At 48.7% G+C, this 19,797-nt stretch overlaps 2 protein-coding genes across 2 annotated transcripts; one reads left to right on the forward strand and one right to left on the reverse strand.

Annotated features, from left to right (window-relative positions):
* Positions 1-1,147: 1,147 nt before the first annotated feature.
* Positions 1,148-1,833, forward strand: LOC143975988 (N-acetyltransferase 8F1-like; the record flags this gene model as incomplete). Its single annotated transcript, XM_077478517.1, has 1 exon — positions 1,148-1,833. A coding segment is annotated over one exon (645 nt), but the record flags the coding sequence as incomplete, so codon positions are not given.
* Positions 1,834-6,985: 5,152 nt separating this feature from the next.
* LOC143975989 (E3 ubiquitin/ISG15 ligase TRIM25-like) lies at positions 6,986-10,298 on the reverse strand. Its single transcript, XM_077478518.1, has 2 exons — positions 8,858-10,298; positions 6,986-8,824 (listed from the first exon to the last, which is right to left on the reverse strand). Exons 1-2 carry the CDS (start codon positions 10,208-10,210, stop codon positions 7,970-7,972), a joined length of 2,208 nt encoding a protein of 735 aa, XP_077334644.1. The 5' UTR covers positions 10,211-10,298; the 3' UTR covers positions 6,986-7,969.
* Positions 10,299-19,797: the final 9,499 nt, after the last annotated feature.

The following is a 19,797-nucleotide window of genomic DNA, read 5'->3' on the forward strand; positions in this document are numbered from 1 at the left end:
GCAGGGTGTTAAAGTGGTTGTAAACCCTTACAAACCACTTTGACCTACAGGTAAGCCTAGATTAAGGCTTACCTGTAGGTCCAAGAAATATCTCCCAAACCTATACGGTTTAGGAGATATTTGCCCGAAGACGGGAACTGCTGTCTACGGCGCATGCGCCGTAGACAGTGGCGCGCAGGCGCACTGAGCGTGGCATCGTCGATGACGAAGATGCCGCGCGTCTCAGCTCCCGTGCGCATGCGCGGGAGTGACGTCATCGCTGCTCCGGCGAATCACAGCGCCGGAGCAGCGAGACCCACGGAGACCCACCAAGAAGATGGACGCTCGGAACTACAGGGGACAGCGGTGACTTCGCTGGCTCCTGTGTCAGGTAAGTGACACATAATGGCTACTATGCGATGCGATGCATAGTAGTCCATTATGCTTTGCCTTTGCAGGGATTGAAAGAGGAAGTAAACTCATCAGGGTTTACTTCCTCTTTAACAATTAATCCAATAAAATAGTGATCTATTTTTATTAAAGCGCTCTACTTTACCTACCTTTGTGTCTTTTGCCCTCTTTTAGGCGTACCGACCAGCGAGACCAAGGCACGCGGCAGGAGGCCAGCCTGGATTTGTAGGAGGAGTCTGAGGGGGTATATATCCCTCCTCCTTCTCTTGCAGGTCCCTTGTTGGCTCGTCTTTCTGGTTCCCACTCTGCACAGGCCAGTCAAGTTCCTCCACCCCAAACTCGCTCATACATGTCTTTATGGATCTTGCTTTGTGCACTGGTCCAAATCATTTGGTGGAGGGGGGGATTATGGTGTGGGGTTGTTTTTCAGGGGTTGGGTTTGGCCCCTTAGTTCCAGTGAAGGGAACTCTTAAGGCGTCAGCATACCAAGACATTTTGGACAATTTCATGCTCCCAACTTTGTGGGGACAGTTTGGGGACGGCCCCTTCCTGTTCCAACATGACTGCTCACCAGTGCACAAAGCAAGGTCCATAAAGACATGGAGGAGCGAGTTTGGGGTGGAGGAACTTGACAGGCTCATTGAGAGAACAATTTATATTTCATGACAACTTAAAAAAATAATTGTATTCCAAGTAATCCAGCCATTCCTAACATAATAACATTTTATCTTTATATACAGAGAGGTAACATGTCTGATTACCACATGATTATGAGACAGTGAGGGACCTCTTTGTCCGGGGTTATTCAGAACCTTACCCTGTGTCCTTTCGTCATACGCTCTGCCTTCCCCGAGTCTGGATTCTCCATCTTGCCGTGTTCCTCCTTGCCCTGATGACCACAGGCTCTTCTACAGTCTCGTGTATGGTGGTGACCACCGTCGCACTGGCCTTGCTGCTCATGAACCGAGATGTATTCTTTTCCTATGCTAGGAGATGCCTGGCTGCTGACATGTTGAATATCAGGAAAAGTTATCTTCAGCGGGATGGTTGCTGCTTCTGGGTGGCAGAGTCAGGTGGAGAAATTGTGGGCATGGTGGGGGCTGCCCCATTTCCCCATCCCGCCGGACAGAACCAAGTGGAGCTCAAAAGGCTGTCGGTTCCCAAGAAACACCGGGGCAGAGGCATCGGCAAAGCTTTGGTTAACACCGTCATTGACTTTGCACAGACGTCTGGATATCAGGCCATAGTCTTGGAAACTACAATGTTCCATATGGATTCTGTACGTCTGTACAAGAGGCTGGGCTTCGGGATAATGGACATCCTTCATCCAAATGAGTATTTTGCCATATTTATAGACTTTAAGGACATTTATTTCATGTATGATCTTTCCAAACAGCAATAAAGATTTAATCTCTTCTGTTTCTTACAATGAATCAAGTACAACTGTGTATCCTCAATGTGTGCCGGGCACATGGGCTCCAACGGGGGGGATGGGGTCCACCGTGCACTTCACTGCACACACTGTGGATTGGAGTCAGCAATGGCTGCTCGTGGTCTTTGTGTCTTCCCCAATCATTCTCCAGCACAATTCCCCATCCATCAGTTTCAAGAACTCCGAGGGCTCAGGCATAAAGAGAGAACTCTGGTGTGGGGGGAGCCGGGCCATCCTAATAAACGGGCACCCCTGGACAGTGCCCAGGGGCCCTAGATGTATACTTATCCCACTGACAGAGTACCAGAAGAGGGAAGATCTGCGACAGCAGCTTCCCTGAGCTGCTCTGCTTGAGGAGACCATCTTCATATTATACACTTCTGCTCCCCCTGTACTGGGCACTACTGACCCCCCTGTGCTGGACCCTCCTGATTCCCCTGTACTTAACCTTCCTGACCCACCTGTACTGTGCCCTCCTGATTCCCCTGTACTGAGCCCTCTGACCCACCCTGTACTGGGCCCTCTTGACTCCCCCTGTTCTGGGCCTACTTGACCCCCCTGTACTAGGCCCTCTTGACCCCCCTGAACTGGGCCCTCTTGACCCCCCTGTACTGGGCCCTCCAGATTACCCTGTACTGGGCCCTCCTGACCCCCCCCCCCACTGTTCTAGGCCTTCTTTATCCATGTGTACTGACCCCCCATATGGTACCCACCTGACTCCCATGTAGTGGTACCTTCCTGATCCCCCTGTACTGGGCCCTCTTGACCCCCCCTGTACTGGGCTCTCTTGACCCCCCCTGTACTGGGCCCTCTTGACCCCCCCTGTACCGAGCCCTGCTGACTCCCCTGTAATGGGCCCTCCTGACCCCCCCCCCCTGCTGTTCTAGGTCCTCCTGATCCACCTGTCCTGACCCCCCATATGGTACCTGCCTGACTCCTGACCCCCCTGAACTGGGCCCTCTTGAACCGCCCTGTACTGGGCCCTCTTGACCCCCCCCTATACTGGGTCCTCTTGACCCCCCCTGTACTGGGCCCTCTTGACCCCATCCCCTGTACTGGGCCCTCTTGACCCCATCCCCTGTACTGGGCCCTCTTGACCCGATGCCCTGTACTGGGCCCTCCAGATTACCCTGTACTGGGCCCTCCTGACCCCCCCCCCCCACTGTTCTAGGCCTTCCTTATCCACCTGCACTGACCCCCCCCATATGGTACCTGCCTGACTCCCCTGTAGTGTACCTTCCTGACCCCCCTGTACTGTGCTCTCTTGACTGCTGTACTGTACAGTTATGAAAGGGGGACTCTTGAGCGGTGAGTTCTGACATTAAGGGGGCTTGGGTGCTGGGATGCTTTGGTGTGAAGGCAGGGTTTGATGTACAGGGGGGCTCTGGTGTGAAGGTTACTTGGTAGCAACCAGGCAGCAAGCCAGAGACACAGTATTTATTGATGATTTTATGCATAGAGTAAGTTGAAAAGCATATTTAATGGAAGTGTTTTGTTTTATTTTTTTATGTGCTGAGTGTTGTAGAGGTCTGTTAGACAGTTTTTATTTAACCATGTCCCTTTAAGACCTTTGAACGGTTGAAGATAAGGCCACACCCAGCACTTGGTGTGACATGCTGCACGCTCCTCTTTATTACTAAGAATATTTTTATCGTATAGGGGTGTTAATAATGAACGTAGATGTGGGTGACTTGAGTGTGCCATTTTGTAGGTTCACATGGGGCCCCCCAACTTCTGATCCTGTACACAAGCCCACCGCATTCAGAAAATACCTCCTCAAATGATGGTAGCTTGCTTGTAGCTCTTTCTCCTTCACTTGACTGCAGTCCATTAAAATTGACGTTCCTGGATACAAGCTGAAGATGTATGTTTTGGAGACTACAGATCACTGCACACCCGCTGGGGCAATGCAGACGGAGAGCATCTTCTAAAACAGGGGTCTCAAACTGGTGGCCCTCCAGCTGTTGCAAAACTACAAGTCCCATGAGGCATTGCAAGGCTGACAGTTACAAGCATGACTCCCACAGGCAGAGGCATGATGGGACTTGTAGTTTTGCAACAGCTGGAGGGCCGCCAGTTTGAGACCCCTGTTCTAAAACTTGAAGATGGAAGTAGTACCGTGAGACCAAGGAGGAGAGCTGGCACTCAAAAACTACGAGAAGCTTGTAGGCAGGCGCAGTCTGTACTCCCGACAGTAGGTGGCGCTTAACCCGAAGCGGCGATGCAGAAGGGGAAGGAGGGCATGAAGAACTTACTTTTTGGGTAATAGTGCGAGGGACTGCACTTTATTGACACAGACAGCAGGATTCGCCCCCCCCCCCCCCCCCCTGGCGCCCGCGTCATTGGATTTGATTGACAACAGTGGGAGCCAATTACTGTGCTGCTATCAATCTATCCAATCGGGACACGGGGGAACCAGCTATGGCTATGAATAAGCACTACAGCTAGTGAGAAACATCAGCAATTTTTCCTTTTTTGCTGTGTTTGTTGAGCTGTGATGTGATTTTCCAATAAAAGAAAGTGGTTTTGTGAAGAGTGCGGCAGTCCAGAGCTTGTTTTTCGTCTGGTGCTCGTTCCCGTCGTGGGAATTATGGGGCTCAGGTAAGGAAAAGGGGGCCTCTAGGGGGAGCTGCATGACAGGAGGGTTTTCACCTTAACGCATAGAATGCATTAAAGAGGAAGTAAACCCTGATGGGTTTACTTCTTCTTTGTCTTCCTGCAAAGGTAAAGCATAATGGGCTACTATGCATCTCATCGCATCGCATCGTAGCCCATTATGTGTCACTTACCTGACACAGGAGCCAGCAATGTCACCGCTGTCCCCTGTAGCACGGAGCGTCCATCTTCTTCCGGGTATCGCTGCTCCGGCCACTCACAGCGCTGGAGCAGTGGTGACGTCACTCCCGTGCATGGGGAGCTGCCACTAATGGCATATCGATAGTGCGCCTGCACCATAGACAGCGGTGCCTATCTTTTAGTAAATATCTCCTTAACTGTGTAGGTTTAGGAGATATTTCTTGGACCTACAGGTAAGCCTTAATCTAGGTTTACCTGTAGGTTAAAGTGGTTTGTAATGCCGCGTACACACGACCAGACTTATGTCCGACAGACTTCCGAAGGAGTTCTGTCGGAGTTCTGACAGAGTTCTGACGGACTTTCCGAATGAGCGGACTTGGCCACACACAATCACACCAAACTCCGATGGATTCGAACGTGATGACGTACGACTCGACTCGAATAAGGAAGTTCATAGCCAGTAGCCAATAGCTGCCCTAGCGTCGGTTTTAGTCCGTCGGAATAGCATACACACAAGCAAATTTTTCAGTAGGAACTGGGTCCGGCAGAGTTCTGGCGGAAAAATTTGAAGCATGTTTCATTTCTAAAGTCTGTCAGACTTTTGCGAATCAAAAGTCCGTTGCAGCCCACACACGATCGAATAGTCTGCCGGAATCATTCCGTCAGACTTTGGAAGTTGAAAAGTCCGGTCGTGTGTACGGGGCTTAAGGGTTTACAAACACTTTAAGGTGCATAAGGTGCAAATTAAGGTGAAAAACCTAGAGGGTTTACAACCCCTTTAACTCTTTAGTAAGACACTGAAGTTAAAGTGTTACTAAACCCAGGACTCTGCATTCATTATATCTGGTCTCCCACAGTACACAGAACATGGAAATGCAATTATTTTAGTAAATATAAACTGCTCGATGCCTTTTCTCATCAGCAGGATATAGCAGTCTTGTGACTTCTATCAGTGTCTGGTTAAAGCTTGTAGGAGGAGTTTTCAGTCGACTCTGACTGTCCTATGAGGCTGTAGGACCCCTGACCCTCTGTCCGGACAGTGCTGATTGGCCCTGTGCTGATCACATGCACCCTCTCAAGAAAAAAAAAAAAACAAAAAAAAACAACTCTCTAGCAATACACACCAGACTGAGTATGTGCAGAGTGCCCCCAATGCTCTGTCTTATCAGGAGATGGATTGGGGACAGCTTGTAGGAGGAGTTTTCATTCGACTCTGACTGTCCTATGAGGCTGCAGGACCCCTGACCCTCTGTCCGGACAATGCTAATTGGCCCTGTGCTGACCACATGCACCCTCCCAAGAAAAAAACAAAACAACTCTCTAGCAATACACACCAGACTGAGTATGTGCAGAGTGCCCCCAATGTTCTTGCTTATCAAGAGATGGATTGGGGACAGTGGAAGAAGGGGAAGATCAGAGAAGACAGGATCCAGCAGCCTTTTTACACAATTCGGATGATTCGGACCACTTAGGTTCACCACTGAGTATAACAAGCACGCTTTACTGGGTATACAGACTGATTTTACTGTTGTGGGTTTAGTAACACTTTAACCACTTTGCAACCGTTGCACACCGATATACGTCGGCAAAATGGCAGCGGTGGCCAAATGGGCATACCTGTACGCCCCCTTTAATTGGCAGGGGCTAGTGGGCGCGCGCCTGCCATGTACAGTTTGACCATCGCGGGTCCCGCGGACTCGATGTCTGCCGGTGTCAAACGATCATGTCACAGAGCGGAAGAACGGGGAGATGTCTATGTAAACAAGGCATTTCCCTGTTCTGCCTAGTGACAGGACAGAGATCTACTGCACCCTGTGATCAGGAGCAGTGATCTTTGTCATGCCAGTGGTAGCCCATCACTCCCCACAGTTAGAATCACTCCCTAGGACACACTTAACCCCTTAATTGCTCCCCTAGTGTTTAACCCCTTCCCTGCCAGTGTCATTTACACAGTAATCAGTGCATTTTGATAGCACTGATCGCTGTATAAATGACAACGGTCCCAAAATAGTGTCAAAAGTGTCCGCCATAAAAAGAAAAATTGCAGCTCGAAAAGCTCCAGACCTGTTGAACACACCCACCCTATTAGGATCCTGCAGGCGCCGGCTCTGCTCAAATGTAGAAGAAATGAAATAATCCTGGACGGCCGCACACCACTAAAGGCATCTTTATTGAACGATTTAAATCCAAAAACAGTCATATCTTGTGCCATAAATCTATCCCCCATTTTGTAGACGCTATAAATTTTTGCGCAAACCAATCAATATATATATTGCGATTTTTTTTTTACCAAAAATATGTAGAAGAATACGTATCGGCCTAAACTGAGGAAGAAATTTTTTTTTTTTATATATATTTTTGGGGGGGGGGGGGGGATATTTATTATAGGAAAAAGCAAAAAAAAAAAAATGCTTTTTTTTTTTTAAATACCTTTTTTTATTCATAAATATCATAATTTGATAAAAACCGCAGAGGTGATCAAATACCACCAAAAGAGAGCTCTATTTATAGGGAAAAAAGAACGTCAAATTTTGTTTGGGTGTAACGTCACGCGGGCCACGCAATTGTCAGTTAAAGTGACGCAGTGCCGAATCGCAAAAAAAAAAGTGCTCTGGTCAGGAAGGGGGTAACATTTTCCGGGGGCTGAATCGGTTAAGCTGCCTGTGGATGGGTGTCAAGTCAGCGGGTGACCAACGTGCCCTGACGGACTTCATCAATGGAGGTATGTCAATACATAGAGCGGCATTCCAAACAGAACAAACAAGACCGACACTGGCTGTATAAATAGTGACAAGTTGTACAGTCAGTCACAATGAAAAGGTAGCTGAAATCTACGATAAATATATTTTTTACATCCAAAAGAAACCTGTGAGAATAGAAATGTAGATCAGGGGTCTCAAACTGGTGGCCCTCCAGCTGTTGTGAAACTAGAGGTCCCATCATGTCTATCTGCCTTGCAATGCCTCATGGGACTTGTAGTTTTGCAACAGCTGGAGGGATGCCAGTTTGAGACCCCTGAAGGATCCATCAGGGGGTCTCAAACTGGTGGCCCTCCAGCTGTTGCGAAACGACAAAGTCCCATGAGGCATTGCATGGCAGATAAAGATGATGGGACCTCTAGTTTCACAACAGCTGGAGGGCCACCAGTTTGAGACCCCTTATCAAATCCTGGCTTCATTACCTACTATGTCAATGACACCAAACAAGCATACAGTCAGAAAAATCAGAACTCCCGCATCCTTGTTCTATGCCCGTGGACATACTATGCAATAGAGAGGATCAGGATGAAGATGACAGGTCTGAATCCATCAGCTTTACAAACGGGTCAACGATGGCAGCTCCTGTCCGCTGCTAGCCGAGTATTCCACCAATATCACCACCAATATCACCATCTCCGGGCAGATCTCTTACACTGGATTCCCCCCCAGATATCTTTATACAACCTTCCAATACATATAACCCGGCATGGAGGGGCTCAGTGAAGGTGGTGGTGAAGGTGTGGAGATGTCGGATCGGGACACACAGATCATAAAAGGAGATCTTCCCGGCCTCGTAATCCAGATCTAGCCTGACTCTGTTACTGGAAACATTGCTGAATAATCGGATCCCCTTCCCATCATGTGTTGCCAAGTACTGGTTATTCCATGACCTCTCCAAACACCAGGACTTGATATTATAGCCAATCCCTGACTGAGGCCACCCCCTCCTGTCCATACTGGGGTAACAAATCCCAACTCTCCAGCACTCTGCCCCCCTGACATCCACATCCCAGAGATGGTGCCCAGAGGAGAAACTCTGCCTGCTTAACACCTGAGGATACTGAAATCTGTTTGCTGTTTCTGGACGATTTTCTCCATCTTCTGACCAGGTTGCAGTTTTCCCATCATCTGATATATGAAGATCATTACCAGCTGTGTTCACATCCAGTAATATGTCTGTAAACCCTGACAGAGCTGATGGTTGATGTACAGCCCCGACATTTGGTCCCCCAGCCTGCCAGTGTGAGTGTTGTACAGTAGAGGCTGGTTCATGGTGTGGCCTGGATGGTTCACCTGTTTGGTGGTATGGTCTGGATGGTCCATCTTGTTGGTGGTATGGTATGGATGGTTCACCTGGTTGGTGGTATGGTCCGGATGGTCCATCTTGTTGGTGGTATGGTCTGGATGGTTCACCTGGTTGGTGGTATGGTCTGGATGGTTCATCTGGTTAGTGGTATGGTCTGGATGGTTAACCTGGTTGGTGGCATGGTCCGGATGGTCCATCTTGTTGGTGGTATGGTCTGGATGGTTCACCTGGTTGGTGGTATGGTCTGGATGGTTCACCTGGTTGGTGGCATGGTCCGGATGGTCCATCTTGTTGGTGGTATGGTCTGGATGGTTCACCTGGTTGGTGGTATGGTCTGGATGGCCCCTCTGTTTGGTGGGGTGGTGTGGATGGTTCAGCTGATTGGTGATGTGTCCTGGATGGTTCAGCTGATTGGTGATGTGTCCTGGATGGTTCGGCAGCATTGCAAGCCTTTTTCTTTGGACTAGAATGTGGATAGACATGTGTGCCTGTACATATTTGTACATTTACCCCAGATATTATATCAGATAAACCCGTCTGTAATGTGTGTGAGATCCCCACCACATCCAGATCTTCTCCATCCTGGAGTTCATCGCATATCTCATCTCCATCCTCAGGATCACATAGGTTACCTGTGTCTGAATCCTGTAAGAAACTCACTGGGTCAGTCACGTTACACAGCTTCTTAATGTGAGCCATCGTCTTGGACAGCTTATCCTTCTTTTTTTCCAGCTGCCCAATCACATCAGACAATGAGAGGCAGACCCGCTCTGTCTGCTCGCAGACCTCACTCAGGACCCTCTTCTCCAGGTCTTCCAGCTGTCTCCTGAGATCTCTGAACAGGGTAGTGACTCGCTCTATTTCATCATCTGCTTTTCCTTGTACTTTTCCCCTCCGTTCCTGCAGTCTCTGGACTCCGTTCCCAGTTTCCTCGGTCTTTCTCATTAGAGTCAGCAGAACATTTCTCAGTGTCGTCTTCTTCATCTCAACGGCCAAATCCAGAGTCTCCACCTGGTGTCCCCGATGTTCTCCAACCAAAGAGCAGGACGCACAGATACAGGTGGAGTCCTCAGTGCAGTAATACTTCAGTAGTTCCTTATGAATGGGGCATTTCCTGCTCTCCCAGGAAGTGGTTGGGTCACATAAGACATGTTGTGTTGACGTGCTATGGACTCGCAGGTGATTTTCACACAGAGAAGCTTCACAATGCAGACAGGCTTTAATAGCGGGTACAGGAGTGTGAATACAGTAAGTACAGAAGACCCCGGTGTCCTCCTGATCTCGATGGGTGGACTGGAAATTCTCCACTATAGTACGCAGTTTCAGGTTCCTCTGGAGTGCAGGACGTTTCCTGAACCTTTGACGACATTCAGGACAGGAATAATCTCCAGACCCCTTCTGTGTAGCCAGCACACGATCAATACAATCCCAGCAGAAATTGTGTCCACAACTCAGTGTTACAGGGTCTGTATAAAAGTCTAGACAGATGGAACATTCCAACTCTTTCTTCGGATCAGCAGACGCCATCGCTGACAGCAGAAGAGAGAAATGAAACTGAAAGTATCTGAAACTCAATAACCAGTCTGACTGATTTATTTACATTCATACGTAGGGGGAGGTAGAGACTCGTATTCATAGGGGGAGGTTCAGACTTGTATTCATAAGGAGAAGGTAGAGACTCGTACTCATAGGGGGGAGGTTGAGACTCATATTTATAGGGGGAGGATGAGACTCATATTCATAGGGGGAGATTGAGAGTCATATTCATAGGAGGAGATTGAGAGTCATATTCATAGGAGGAGATTGAGAGTCATATTCATAGGAGGAGGATGAGACTAGGGATGAGCCGAACACCCCACAGTTCAGTTTGCACCAGAATTTTCAAACGGACCGCAAATTTGTTTGAACTTTAGAACCCCATTGAAGTCTATGGGACTCGAACGTTCGAAATAAAAAGTGCTAATTTTAATGGCTAATATGCAAGATATTGTCCTAAAAAGGGTTCCTAAAATGTTTTTAAAAATGGCAGTTTTTTCGGGAGCACTGATTATAATGACGATTAAAGTGAAAAAAAGAGTGAAATATTTCTTTAAATATCGTGCCTGGGGGGTGTATATAGTATGCCTGTGAAGTGCCACGTGTTTCCCGTGTTTAGAACATTCTCTGCACAAAATGACATCTAACGGAAAAAAAGTCATTTAACCACTTGAGATCCGCGCTATAGCCAAATGACGGCTACAGCGTGGATCTCCTTTTCCAGGACGACGTCAATAGACGTAGTCCCGTGCACGGGAGACTCGCCTGATCACCGATCCGTGCAAGGGGTCGATCCTGACCCCTTATCACGTGATCAGCTGTCAGCCAATGACAGCTGATCATGTGATATAACGGAGCCGGTAATCGGCTATTATTAGCGCGAGGAGAAAAAAAAAAGCCGATCACCGGCGCCCGTGATCGGGACATCAGTCCCGATCATGGCCAGCCCTGCTAGTGCCCACCTGCCCCCTGCCAGTGCCACATTAAAAAAAGTAAGTGCCCCCTGTCAGTGCCACCCAGCAGTGCCCATAGTGTCACCCAGCAGTGCCCACAGTGCCACCCAGCAGTGCCCACAATCTGCCTCAACAAAGGTGCTGCACCCCAGTGCCACATATCCATGCCCATCAGTGTCATCTACCAGTAACCAGCAGTGCCGCCCATCAGTGCTCAGCAGTGCCACCTATCAGAGCCACCTATCAGTGACCATCAGTCCCATCTATCAGTGGTACCTATCAGTGCCCATCCGTGCCACCCATCCATGCCACCCATCTGTGCCACCCATCCATGCCACCTTATCTGTGCCCATCTTTGCCTATTAGTGCCGCCTTAACTATGCCTATCAGTGCCCACCAGTGCAGCCTATCAGTGCCCACCAATGCAGCCTATCAGTGCCCACCAATGCAGCCTATCAGTGCCCACCAATGCAGCCCATCAGTGCCCACCAGTGCAGCCTATCAGTGCCGCCTCATTCAATGAAGGTGAAAATGACCCGTTTGCAAAATTTTATAACAAACTATTAAACATGATTTTTTTTTTTTGCATCTTTTTTTGTTTGTTTAGCAAAAAATAAAACTCTGAGCTGTAACTAAATACCACCAAAAGAAAGCTCTATTTGTGGGAAAAAAATGATAAAAATTTCATTTGGGTACAGTGTTGTATACCCGCGCAATTGTCATTCAAAGTGCATCAACGCTGAAAGCTGAAAATTGGTCTGGGACTGAGGGGGGTTTAAGTGCCCAGTAAGCAAGTGGTTAAAACTGCTTGCGGTTTTAATATAATATCTGGTTCCGGCAATATGGATGAAAATCATTGAGAAAAATGGCATGGGTAACCCCCCCCCCCCCTGCCCATTACCAGCCCCTTTGGGTCTTGTACGGATATTAAGGGGAACCCCGTACCCATATTATATACTCAGAACAGCAGTATACAGGCGGTGCAAACAAGACAGGGACTTTGTAGGTTTGTTGTGTTAAGTAGAATCTGTTTGTAATTTTGAACTGGTACATTTTTAAAGTGTAGCTCCAGTCAAAAAAACTGATTTTTAAGCTTTTTGGAAAACATAGGGAAGGGTTATCACCCCTGTATAATTTGTTTTGCCGTCCGTCTTTTTTCATCTCACTTGCTGTTGTCTCCTTCCGTTTTCAAGTAGGAGATGTTTGTAAGCTGGATGTTTGAAAGTAGGAGCCTGCCCTATATGCTCTGCAGAAATGGCGGAACAAGGTGTTGGTGTTGTCACAACATTGTAAACCCTCAAAGTGACTCTTGGTGGGCGCTGGAGCGCCCTGCTGTGAACGATTATATCAAGAATTGTAATTACATGCCATTGTTGAACAGTGGTAGAAAAATTGGGCCTTTGGTGGTTGTGGTGCTGGTGCCAAAGCACTATAAGTCCTCACAGTTAATCTCGGTGGGCACAGGAATGGGCCCTGCTGTGAAATATTATATCAAGAATTGTAATTACATGCCCCTGTTAAACAGGGGCTGAAAAATTGGGCCTTAGGCACTGGTGCTACGACACTGCAACCTCTCCCATATACTCTAGTTGTAGTGCAGGAATGAGCCCTGCTGCAAAGCATTGCTTCAAAAATTGTAATTAAATGCCCCTGTTAAACAGGGGCTGAAAAATTGGGCTGGTGGCATCACCCAGAACCAAAAATGTTCTTCCAAGATATCAGCGGAGGAGGAAGAGGATAGACAATCAACATAACAGGACAGTCGCTCAGCATCAGCATAGGCAGTCTTGAAGGGATGTGATATTTCAAAAAAAATTATTCGGTTACATCAGCTTCAGGTGCTTGGTAGCTGTGGGTGATCCAAGACTGATTCATCTTGATGAAGGTCAGTCGATCAACCGAGTCGGTGGACAGGTGCACCCTGTGATCGGTAACAAAGCCACCAGCAGCACTGAAGGTGCGTTCCGAGAGAACGCTGGATGCAGGACAGGCCAGTAGCTCAATTGCATACTGTTCAAGCTCTGGCCAGTGATCCATCCTCAAGACCCAGTAAGCCAGAGGATTTTCGGTGGGAAAGGTGTCCGAGTCTGACCTTGCGCCTAGGTATTCCTGCACCATGTAAATCAGACGCTGGCGATGGTTGCTGGAACCGATCATACCTTGGGGCTGCGGACTAAAAAATTGTCTGAACGCATCGGTCAGGCGGCCGCCACCTCCACCGCTCCTTCTGACCGATGCCTCAGCAACACGTTGTCCAGGACCAGGAGTTTGTAACCTCCCAGTCTCTGGGAACGCATTGCACAGACCATTCTGAAAGGCCTCCCAGAGATGTCTCATCCTCTGCTCCCTCTGCGACGGCAAGATAAGGTCGGCAACCTTACCCTTGTACCGTGGATCAAGGAGAGTGGCCAGCCAGTAATGGTCCCTCTCCTTGATCCGAAGAATACGAGGATCCTTATGCAGGCTTTGCAGGATCAGGGAGGCCATGCAGCGTAGGTTAGCTGAGGCATTCGGTCCGGAGTCCTCTGGGTCACTAAGGACAACATGATTCGCAGCTACCTCCTCCCAGCCACGTACAAGTCCACGGGTTTCTTGGGACTGCAAATCATCCCTACAAGACTACTGCTGCTGCTGATGCCAGCCTCCACCTCCATGCTGACACAATCATCCTCCTCCTCCTCGTCCTCTTCCTGCGTGATGGGTGGGACAGCAGGAACACTGTCTGGATAAAGGGGGCCTTGAGAGGCAAGGAAGTCCTCCTCTTCCTGCCTCTGTTCTGCCTCAAGTGCCCTGTCCATTATTCCACGCAGCGTATGCTCCAACAGGTGGACAAGAGTTACAGTGTCACTGATGCATGCACTGTCACTGCTCACCATCCTTGTGGCCTCCTCAAATGGTGAGAGGACAGTGCATGCATCCCTGATCATGCCCCACTGGCGTGGTGAGAAAAAAACAGAGCTCCCCTGACCCTGTCCTGGTGCCGTAGTCGCACAGGTACTCATTGATGGCCCTCTGCTGCGTGTGCAGCCGCTGCAGCATGGCCAATGTTGAGTTCCACCTGGTGGGCATGTCACATATAAGGCGGTTCTTGGGCAGGTTCAACTCCTTTTGGAGCTCAGCCAGCCGAGCACAGGCATTAAATGATTGGCGGAAATTCACACAGACTTTCCTGGCCTGCTTCAGGACATCCTGTAAGCCCGGGTACCTGCCCAAGAACCGCTGCACCACCAGGTTAAGGATGTGAGCCACACAGGGCACATGGGTTAGTTGTCCCTGTCGGAGGGTGGAGAGGAGGTTGGTGCCACTGACGCAAACCACCAATCCTGGCTTAAGCTGGCATGGCGTCAACCACCTCTCGGCCTTCCCCTGCAGAGATGACAAAATATCTGCCCCAGTGTGGCTCCTGTCCCCCAAACAAACCAGCACAAGCACGGCATGGCATTGTTTTGCCTGCGTACTTGCGTAGCCCCTGGAACGCCTACGGAGCACCGTTGATTCCGAGGACAGAGCACTGGAAGAGGCCATGGAGGAAGAAGAAGAGGAGGGGGTGGAGGAGAGAGGTGTGTCACAACCAGTAGTAGCATTTTGGAGGCGTGGTGGCGGAACAACCTCCAACACTACTGCAACTTGTCCTGCATCCTTCCCAGCTGCCAGAAGAGTGACCCAATGGGCCGTGAAAGACAGGTAACGTCCCTGTCCATGCCTGCTGGACCATGAGTCAGCGGTAATATGCACCTTACCACTGACCGCCCTGTCCAGTGAGGCAAGGACATTGCCTTCCACATGCCGGTAGAGAGCTGGAATCGCCTTCCGTGAGAAAAAGTGGCGTTTGGGGACATGTCACTGAGGAACTGCACATTGTACAAACTCACGGAAGGGGGCCGAGTCTACCAACTGAAAAGGCAGCAGTTGAAGTGCTAGCAATTTAGCCAAGCTAGCATTCAACCGCTGGGCATGTGGATGGCTGGGAGTGAACTTCTTTAAACGGTCTAGCAGCTGGGGCAGGGACATTTGCCTGCTATAATCGGACGTGGGTGTACATATAGCAGAGTGCCTGCAAGTACTTGGCTGTGACGCATCTAATTCTACACCTTTATTCCTCTCAGCACAGGTTTCAGAGAGGACTAAAGGTCTAGTGGGGTTGGAGATCCCAGCTGATGAGGGGCAAGGAGAGGTCCGCTTTGTTCTTTGGTGTGGGTCTTTGAGGTATGCTTGCCAATGAGCTGCATGGCAGGTCAACATATGTCTGGCCAAGCATGTGGTGCCCAAGCGGCTGATGTTTTGGCCACACGAGATTCGCTTGAGGCATATGTTGCAAATAGCAGCGGTGCGATCTGATGCACTCGTCTCAAAAAAGGCCCACACCAAAGAACTTTTAGAATAACACGCAGAGGCAGCGCCCTGCACAGGCTGAGCTCTGCGGTGTGATTCAGTCGGTGTGCTGCCCTTAAGCTGGCCCCCGGAGGGCATCCTGCCTCCTTGGAAATGTGCCTCCTCCTCCTCCTCTCTCCTACCAGGCACCCCCGTGGAGTCAGTGCCCTCATCATCCCCTCCCTCTTCATCGCTGGAGCAATCCTGGCAGTATGCTGCAGCTTGTGGAACATCTTGAGAATCCCCTCTCTCTGCGCTCACGCTACTGCCTTCTTCTAGCTGAGTATCATCATCAGAGCCTACAAAACACTGGGCATCCTCCTGGAGCATGTACCCAACACTGTGCTCAAAGAATTCAGGGGACTCCTCAGGAGGACGTGGTGGGTCTAGGGAAGGGGTCACTGATGATGGTATTGCGACGAGGGAAGACGATGCATTGGCAGGTGCTTTGCTAGTACCCTGAGCCAGGGTGAGAGAGGATGAGGAGGATGAAGGGGGCTTGGTCATCCACTCTACCAAGTCTTCGGCATGATGTGGCTCAACACGTCCAGCTGCCGAAAATAAGGACAAGAGCGTCCCATGGCCACGTGCTGATGACGATGCACCGCGTCCACGACCAGCACTGTTTTCTCTAGACACAAAGCCTGCTTGCCCTCTTTTATCAGCTTGTGCCTGTCTGCCTCTCCTTGGTGGCCTTCCAGACATGGTAATGGCCTGAAGGGAGATTGGGAAACCAGCAACTGGTTAGTGTATATTGTGCTGGAGGCACACAACACCCACTAACTCCTGCAGATGCCTTAATTATAGAACAACAGGAATTAAAGGGTAGATACCAGTGTATACTGTGCTGTGCTGGAGGCACACAACACCAACTAACTCCTGCAGATGGCAGATGCCTCAATTAGAGAAGAGCAAAATAGGTGGATAATGGTGTATACTGCACTCGGGTCACACAGACAACACCCACATACTCCTGCAGCTGGCTGAAAGCTCAATTACAGAAGAGCAATATAGCTATATAGGTGGATATAATGGTGTATAGTGCGGTCAGAGCACACAGACAACACCCACAAACTCCTGCAGCTGGCTGAAAGTTCAATTACAGAAGAGCAAGAATGCTAAATCGGTGGATAATGGATGGTGTATACTGCGTTGAAGGTACACAGAGAACACCCACTAACTCCTACAGACGTCAACACACTACACAAGGCCGCTGCGCTGGCGGCCTTATATAGTGTGGGGCGTGTACTACACAGCCTGAGCTATGATTGGCCAATCATGAGCCAGCAATGCACTGCGATGGCACAGTGCATGCGTTCGACTCGAACACCAAGCTCATGCCTAGTTGGGACTCGTATTCATAGGGGGAGGATGAGACTCGTATTCATAGGAGGAAGTTGGGACTGGGATTCATAGGCGGAGGTTGGGACTGGTATTCATAGGGGGGAGGTTGAGACTCATATTCATAGGGGGGAGGTTGAGACTCGTATTCATAGGGGGGAGGTTGAGACTCGTATTCATAGGGGGGAGGGTGAGACTCGTATTCATAAGGGGGAGGTTGAGACTCATATTCATAGAGGGAGGTTGAGACTCATAGTCATAGAGGGAGGTTGAGACTCGTATTCATAGCGGGAGGTTGAGACTCGTATTCATAGCGGGAGGTTGAGACTCGTATTCATAGCGGGAGGTTGAGACTCGTATTCATAGCGGGAGGGTGAGATTCGTATTCATAGGAGGAGGGTGAGATTCGTATTCATAGGAGGAGGTTGAGACTCGTATTCATAGCGGGAGGTTGAGACTCGTATTCATAGCGGGAGGTTGAGACTCGTATTCATAGCGGGAGGTTGAGACTCGTATTCATAGCGGGAGGTTGAGACTCGTATTCATAGGAGGAGGATGAGACTCGTATTCATAGAGGGAGGTTGAGACTCGTATTCATAGGAGGAGGATGAGACTCGTATTCATAGGAGGAGGATGAGACTCGTATTCATAGGAGGAGGATGAGACTCGTATTCATAGGAGGAGGATGAGACTCGTATTCATAGGAGGAGGATGAGACTCGTATTCATAGCGGGAGGATGAGACTCGTATTCATAGCGGGAGGATGAGACTCGTATTCATAGCGGGAGGTTGAGACTCGTATTCATAGGAGGAGGATGAGACTCGTATTCATAGGAGGAGGATGAGACACAAACTCATTGGTGGAGTTTCAGACTTGTATTCATAGGGGGAGGTTCAGACGCGTACTCGTAGGAATCCCTTATACGGAAGGACACAAATGTATATACACACATGGAAGAATTCCCATAACAATAATCTCCCTGTCTGAGGATAAATAAAAGGTCCTTTTACAATCTGTGGAAATGGATTCACAATTTTTCTTCTCATCATCTGCACCATCACAATCAAAGTAACACAAAGTTGCTGCGTTTGGCTGTTATAGGACAAGTTGCATGGATATGTTTTTATTTCCTGGTAAACCCCTTTAGTATTCCCTCCTCAATCACACCATGCTAGATGAGAGGAATGTCTAAATCCGGCCATAGATGGTTCTAATCTCGGCCGGTTCAGCAGGGACCAGCCGGTATTCGAATCTCGTATGGGCAGGCTGAATTGACCCAAGTTGCTTGATCATTCAACTTTGGTACAACCAGCCTGTCGGATTTTAACTGCAATTATTGCTAGGGGCTTTTATTGCCACTAGCAGTAATCACTGTGTTCTGCCGGCTGTGACAGCCGTGGTTGCAGGAAAGAAAATCACTCCACCATCTATGGTCAGCTTTAGGCAATGTGTTTTAATAGTAGCTGGACCACTCTGCTATGGTATGCTATGCTGTGCTGTCTCCAGTCACAAAGTATGAATTCAAACCAGTACACAATTATGGACCTTTTACAGGACTTGTGTAGTGGTCAGACCTGCCTGCCAAGGTCCTGAGACCATTACACTGCAAAAAAATGAAAGTCAATGACCCCTAAAGTTTGTGAGAGCCGCAAAAACAATATAGATTTAAGAAACTGCTCATTGGGTAAAAGAATTGTATACTTCTTTAATGTTCAGGGAGATATGGCGACCACCACTTCCTCCATCTCCTTCTAAAACAAAATGCTTATTGCCTGGCTGTCATGTAGATCCTATGGCTTCCATGCTTATCTGTGAACAAAAAACATTTTCAGTCTTCTTCCTTAAAATGACCAAAATATTGTTCTGGGTCAACAAGTTGGAAAGTACTAAAGCCCCTCCATCGGTATGACACACAGGCAACTGGCCCTTTCAGAAGATCGGCAATGGTGGCAACCATCCTTTAATGATCTGATATCCCCCCCCAACTACGTGCGTTACATATCCCTCCATTATCTCAGAAAGTTCTTCCTTTAACCCCTTGCTTACCGGGGGGCACTTTCACCCCCTTCCTGCCCAGACCAATTTTCAGCTTTCAGCGCTGTCGCACCTTGAATGACAATTGCGCGGTCATGCTACACTGTACCCCAATGACATTTTTTATAATTTTTTTCCCCCACAAATAGAGCTTTCTATTAGTGGCATTTGATCACCTCTGGGGTTTTTGTTTTTTGTTAAAAAAAATTGAATAAAAATACAAAACAGTTTTTATTTTTTTATTTTTTTAACAAACCAGAATGTTCCTTTATTGAAAACAATTAAGGCACGTTACATCAAATTAGCCCAACATGGACCAAATCCAAAGAAAAAAAAAAAAAAAAAAACATAATACGTGTACAGTAGGCAGACATAAAATGGAAATACACAACAGAAAAAAAAAAGAAAAAGGAAGAGAGGGGGGAATGAAGACACCAGTTCACATCCATATTTATCCGGATTCGGCCGACCCTCCCACACATATCCACATTCCCTCTGCACAAAACAGTTTTATATTGTGTTATAAAATTTTGCAAACGGGTAATTTTTCTCCTTCATTGATGTACGCCGATGAGGCTGCACTGATGGGCACCAATAGGCTGCATTGATGGGCACTAATAAGGCGGCACTGGTAGGCACTGATAAGGCATCACTGGTGGGTACCGATGATGTGGCACTGGTGGGCACTGAGAGGTGGCACTGAAGGACATTGATAGGTGGCACTGGTGGGCACTGAGAGGTGGCACTGAAGGGTACTAATAGGTGGCACTGATAGGTGGCAGTGATGGGCACTGGTAGGTGGCATGGACAGGTAGTACTGATGAGGCATTGTTTGGCACCACTGGTGGGCATTGATAGGTGGCACTGGTGAGCACTGA

The sequence above is a fragment of the Lithobates pipiens genome, unplaced genomic scaffold (assembly GCF_037356315.1).
Source record: "Lithobates pipiens isolate NorthernLeopardFrog02 unplaced genomic scaffold, aLitPip1_a1.2 Scaffold_13, whole genome shotgun sequence".
Classification (NCBI taxonomy): domain Eukaryota; kingdom Metazoa; phylum Chordata; class Amphibia; order Anura; family Ranidae; genus Lithobates; species Lithobates pipiens.